The 6,388-nt window shown below is 41.4% G+C and overlaps 1 protein-coding gene across 1 annotated transcript; it reads right to left on the reverse strand.

The window, feature by feature from the left end:
* Positions 1 to 971: 971 nt before the first annotated feature.
* On the reverse strand, positions 972 to 2,283 carry MED22 (Mediator complex subunit 22). Its single transcript, XM_037431653.2, has 2 exons — positions 1,930 to 2,283; positions 972 to 1,210 (listed from the first exon to the last, which is right to left on the reverse strand). Exons 1-2 carry the CDS (start codon positions 2,137 to 2,139, stop codon positions 992 to 994), a joined length of 429 nt encoding a protein of 142 aa, XP_037287550.1. The 5' UTR covers positions 2,140 to 2,283; the 3' UTR covers positions 972 to 991.
* Between the last annotated feature and the right edge of the window lie 4,105 nt (positions 2,284 to 6,388).

The raw sequence follows: 6,388 nt of genomic DNA on the forward strand, positions 1-6,388 counted from the left end.
CAAAGTCCTCGCAAACCTTGAATCTCGGGTGCATCAATGTGGCATGGAAGCATGTTTTTTGTGCGGACTGTGACATGATGCATAAAATAAGAAGCAACCTGTAACAGTGAAAAGGGGAAGCAAGGAGGCTTAAAGGGAAACCTATTGCCTTCCCCAGTAGGAAGCTTACTTCTCAGCAGGCAAAAAGGTCTGCGATTAAAAGAGAGGCGTTTGCTGTTGTGTGGGCACTAAGGTTGACACCTTTTTTTTTTCGAAGACAAGTTTACTGTGCGATACGAATCTCCGGTATCTCGATAGGACTATAAGCAAGTGTCACGGCCAGAAAATTCTGAAAAGATATCTTATTTTGATATTAAATTACATTTTTTCATGGTGCACCTACGAACATTGACATTAACTTGACATCAGGTTACAGTACTAATTCTGGCGACATTGCCTTTCACTTGACACAAGAAAAGAAGGAATTAAAATTTTCGTGTCAGTACCCCTTGGATGCTTGTTAAAATGGTTGGTAGTTAGAAAACCTTATCTAAGACATATATAACTAGCCAAATTAAGATGTGCCAAAGTCCGTGAATTTTATGACACGACCCCACCTGATGCTAGGCAGACAAAAAGAACAGTATGTTTTTTTTTGTGGTGCTCAAATACAAAAGGCAATCACCCTCATAAAAGATCTCCGGTATACTAGAATACATACTGGACTGCACAGTTTCCCAAAATTACTAGGGCCACCTATGTACTCTTTCCCAACTTGAATCACTTAATTTCCATTAGAGTACGATAAAAGCTCGCAGTGTTCTGGTATTACACAAATCTCTCAAGAATTTCCAAACGTCAGTGCTTCGATTTCCTATCAGAACGCTTTATCACAAATTGTCACACATAGTTACGCAGTGTTGTGCGGGCACAGATGTGAAGTGAGAAATGGGGAACAACAGGCCTGGATCAGGCATGACCTCCGCTGTGACTGCATGATGAAACTAGTTTATTACTTATAGCAGGACGAATAATACTCTTCCTCAAGCTCGTACAGTTCAGCAGCCATGTCGTCCCGCAGTGCCATCAAACGCTGGTCACAGTCCATTTGAAAAGCACAGTAGCGCTGGCTGTTCTGGGCAATGGAGTCGTTCACAAAGGGAAAGTCGTTCAGGATGAGGTACTGCTTTATGTCCGATATCAACTTCATCAACGACTCTCCGGCTCGGACCTAAGGAAAGAGAAAGAAAATGGGTTGACAGATGCACATCAGTAACACACGCACATACGCTTCCTATTCCCTTAACACAGCCATTTTTGCGCGGGCTGAAAACTGGAAGTTCGCAACAATTCGCGATATTTCCCTGTCGCGTAACCCCACTGAACTCATTGACTCGAATTGGTCTGAACCACGTCGAATATTCCATCCTTGGGAGCCACCTCGTTTGGACAGAAAGAGGTAATAGGTATGTCTACGCAACTTCGGCAAAAGTGTTTCTTTGAAACACTTTGACCTTCATGCGAAACACTTACGCTGTCAAAGCTTCATAATAATCGATGCAGCTTACATTTAGCTAATTATTCTAATAATCGTTGGGGTTTCAAGACCCGAAGCCTCTGATATGATAATGAGAGACGCCGTAGTGAAGGATTCCGGAAATCTCGACCACCTTGAGTACTCTGACGTGCACCTAAATGTAAGCGCACGGACCTCTGGCATACCGCCTCCATCAAAATGCGGCACGGATTCCCTCCCGCGACACTCGAGTCAACAATTGGGCACCATAATTACTAGGGCACCACGGCGGGTCTCGTTAATTATTTTAACTCACTCGATTCTCGGCTAGTCCCCCTAGGTAACTGAACCGTACAATGAAGACGCCAACAATATGCAGGGCATCTCTGATTAGCGATATATGCAGTAATGCAGATGATCGGAAGCGTACTCACTATGTTTGCTGCTCGTACGGTCATTTCGTAGTGGTCCTGTATTCCCTGCAGCGGTCTCAGTACCTGGCCCTCATCTTCGAGCGGAACGCGCGTGGATTTGATGATCTCCGTGAAATTGTCGACCATGGATTTCATGTCATCCTTGAGTTGTTTAGTGTAGGATTTCAAGAGCGCTTCCTTGCTCTGACTGAGTCCTTTCGTTTGAGACATATTGATTACTACTCGATGAATGTTATGAAGACGGTGCAGTAACTTAGGGGGCAGGAAACTTTAAAAAGCCGGGGATGTTACAGACCGCAGCATAGCCTCAAAAAGTTTACGGTAGCGGCCATATTGACGCTGTAGATGTGTATGATGATGATGATAATAACACAAACGATGATGATGGCTGTGGTGCAGAAAGAGTTGCTGCTCTTGTGTATATTTTCAAAAAATGAAGATGGTGGGAAAAAAAGAGTCTAAATGACCCACTTGTTGCCTGAAAAATGCAGATTTTTAATAGGAATGCCATACAAGAGTAATTTTAGTAGATAGGCACTAACAGGCCAGCTGTATAGTTGTGCCCTTTTTAGTGGGACATGCTGTGAGACAACACTCTTGTATGCTGACCACAGTAGTGACCACAGAGTGTGCCAAAAGTTAATGAAACCTACGAAGAGTATGAAAATAGTTTTGATAAGAGCACACGTGTCACCACCTCAGAGAAATCAAAGCGCGCAATTGACAATGTTTCACTAATTTATTTTCTAATTTCAGTAACTCGTAAAGTTTAAGAATTGCGGACTGAGCAAGTTTACATGACATATACCCACCTGAAACAAATCTCAAGCATGACAAGCACAGTTTTGAAGTAAATGTCAAAAGTAAGCAAACTTGTGGTAAACATGCATGTACTTGCTGCTGTTGTATTAACTATTTTTTTACACCTTAAGCACAAAAGTAAATTGAATGTGCATGCGTTTTGTAATAGATGTTATTTTACATAGAGATTCGTCACATAACTCAGAGACGTTACACAGTTCTGAGAAGTCTTGTGAACTGCCTGGGCTTAGTGAAAGACCACAACTAACACAGCATCGCATTGTTGGGTGGAGCACAGCGTTTTGTATTTGTATGTGTCGCACGTCCAGCAAAAGCTCATGGGGAGGCTGCGGAATCACTTTAGTGATGGATATTATGAAAGTGGTGTCGTCCCAACAATTTCTAAGCAGATATGCACATGCTTTGCAAATTCACCAGCAGCCGAAGTAGCAATAGACGTACTATCCGTACGTATGTAATTTATCTTTTTTTTGTACATGGAACTCTTATTCATTTATTTTTCGGACCCACAATTAGCCTTTGGCTATGAGTCCAATCAGTTTGGCATTTCCGTATGTTTTGGCCTTGCAAATAAAAAACTGAATTGAATACTGTAGCTTCATCAGTCAATGACACAATCCAATTTCCAGTGCAAGCTTCGAATAATTCAGCCAGTTAAAAATTATGTAGCCTTAAAGGAAAGAAAAAGATAGCCAACATACAAGTGCACATACGTGGCACATGAGTGCAGCAAGCTAATTGTTTACTGTCAGTATAAGCCATTTTTTAAGGAGAACAAAAGAATGTACAGAGCAGGTGAGCCTTACTTTTATGGCAATGTAAAGTTTACATGCTATATATAATCCATGAATAATACCCTTTCGCATTCTTCTTCATTCTGCATTATTTTGCACAAGCAGAATGCCAAAGCCAACTTGTGGACCTTATTTCCAGTACTTCACTGCACCTGCAGTCGCTGCGCAATGCGACTGACATTGCATAATAAGAATATCTGGGGTTTTACGTCACAAAACCACGAGATGATCATGAGAGACACTGTAGTGGAGGCCACCGAAATTTCGATAATCTGATGTTCTTTAACATGCACTGACATCGTACAGTACACGGGCCTCTACCAGTTCGCTTCCATCGAAATACGACCGCCCTGGTGCAGATCGAACTCGGGATCTTCAGGTCAGCAGCCAAGCGCCATATATCCACTGTTGCACCAAGACAGACAGTGATCGACATTGCATCACTCACATAACTTGTTGCACCCTTTTCTTCCTTTCGGGTAATACCACTGCGCTTTAATTCCCCGAGCAGGGTGCACTCTGGGTCGCAGTCTATCACAATGCCCAAATTACTACAGTTTGTTGAGAGATTGAACATATTGTTGTGGTGGTGAATATTGGAAAATACTGCCCCCAATACTATATATATAACCAACTGGGAATAACAATTCAGTTGGTGTAAGTTGAGCATCATTGCAAGAGCATCATTGCTACTATGATCTCTGAAAAGTCAAGTAGTTTTTAGAGCAGCTGCCGTGCGTCTTCCGGATACAGTTACGAGATTTCCATTATTAACCATTGACGAACATATACACATACCATTCTTTTCAGAGTAACACATATGAAGTAATATAAATTGGCAAAATATTCGAAAGCTGATTGGCCCGAAAAGCTGACGAAAATGCAATCACTGCCCCACTTTGCAACTCCTGCAAGCGAGGTGGTGCAAGAACATAAGCTTCTTTCCTGTTTTCATACAATAAAATCTCATAAGCAGAAATGCCATGGGCCAGATAAATAAGCTCCAATTAACATGTCCTTTATTAAGAAAGATGTGCTGATGTAGCATTGTCTGTCACAAACCCTCCCAACATTGTTAGGGTATTGTAGGCATGAATGCATCAGCTAGCTTGTCCTATGAGAAGTGATACAGCTGCTGGCCTTTGTACGAACTAGGCTCTGCTAGTTTTGGGTTCGAGCTGACGCTATAAAAAAAAAAAAAAACACGTAGCTCTAACTGCGTACCATAGCCAGGAATTTTTTTCGCGAAGGAGCAGGGGGCACACTTATTGATCAAGACCCTAAAAAACACTTATTTTTGTTATTTGTCCTTGGATACAACCCCCACTCCCTCTCAGATTTGGCCTTGCTCCACTGAATAACAAAGTTGTGCACGGTCCTTGGCACCGTGTGATAAAGATGGGATTGCAGACACAAGGTAGGTGTCACATGAAAATATTTCAGAAATTTCCTCAAAACAGTATCAAAACAGTACAAAACAGTATCAAGTTTGTTTCTAGAATTTCGTTGACAAAGAGTTATGAATATTTCAGTTCCAACTCAAAGTAATATATATATTTTTCTATAGCATTCATATACACAACACCAGCCAACAAAAGACTTGTTCCCATTTAAGCAACAATTTTGTTTGAGCGATTTGTGTACACAGAGAGACTGACATGTTTCCCCACCCTCTAAACCTATCAAGCAAGATTGTTGTCATCCCCGAATCCTTACCAGAGTGCAGAGATTGGCAGTGTTCAGACATGGTATAGTGGTAGCCAGCATATAGAAAAACCATGCAAAGTCCGACAAGGAACGACTCTGAGAAGTTTGCGTTGTCCGTGCCGTGCGACAGGCTACAGCATCCACAGGCTGTAGCCTGTCGTGTAATGTATCTGTAGCCTGTTGCACAGCCACAGACACACTTTCTCGCGATTTTCTGAAACGTCAGTGGTATACTGTGTACTGTCTGGGTGCCTGCTGCTAAATTCGTAACAAAAGTGTCTTTGCCAAAGAATTCATAGACTACATGTATACAGGTTAAAACATGTGCAAGTTCAAAATAAAAAGGAGACACAAATAAAAAGATAATTACAACCTTTATTTGTCAATACAAGCTGCGCCTTGCATCACAGATCAAAGGTATCATTGTGGTATTACGGGTTACAGTCGGATGTCGTAGAAAAACAATCGACAAAGGATACCAATGCATATCCAAACTCTTCCAGCATAAAAGGCGACACGTCATTTCCTTTCCCTACGTATAAAAAAATTTTAAGCGTGAATATTGGGTCATTTCATTCTCCTAATAAGACGGCAATATTCTGAACAAAGCAGCACTATGTGCTCCTCTAAATTATGTAAAATATTACGCGATAACCCACATACCAAACAGAAAAAAAGTATTAAAACAAGTGCTCTCGAAAAAAACTGAATAAATAAAAAAAGCACCTCCACATTGGTTTAGCAGTAATGCGTTAATGGGTGACACATTCTCATACCGTCTCCTCTACAAAGTGCAGAAAAGCAAAACACGCTACAAAATTCTTATACTTATATTAATTGTGGAAACATCTGGCTATTGCCTCCCCCTCCCTTTTTTTGTGCGGCCAATAAGATACACATTTTTTTCCCCCTTCAATCCTAAACCATTAGGGCATTTTGCAGCAGAGTCCAATTGGTAAACTCATTTCGCTGAGAATCTCAGCAGAAAGAACTTCTGCGAACAAATGCCATAACAGTCAATGAACGAATACTGCATAATTGCGCTACCCCCTCGCAAATGTCTGCGCTAGTGCGATTTCATCGCTATATTCACAGTAAACAGCGCTACTCACTTATCGACATCTGCATTTTGTTCA

Source organism: Rhipicephalus microplus, chromosome 10 (assembly GCF_043290135.1).
Source record: "Rhipicephalus microplus isolate Deutch F79 chromosome 10, USDA_Rmic, whole genome shotgun sequence".
In the NCBI taxonomy this organism is placed as follows: Eukaryota; Metazoa; Arthropoda; class Arachnida; order Ixodida; family Ixodidae; genus Rhipicephalus; species Rhipicephalus microplus.

Bases quoted from the DNA above. Each gene is read 5' to 3' on its own strand.
- MED22 (XM_037431653.2), bottom strand. From the start codon at position 2,139: ATGTCTCAAACGAAAGGACTCAGTCAGAGCAAGGAAGCGCTCTTGAAA. The intron at 1,211-1,929 runs GTGAGTACGCTT...CTCTTTCCTTAG, and splicing joins CCGTACGAGCAGCAAACATA to GTCCGAGCCGGAGAGTCGTT.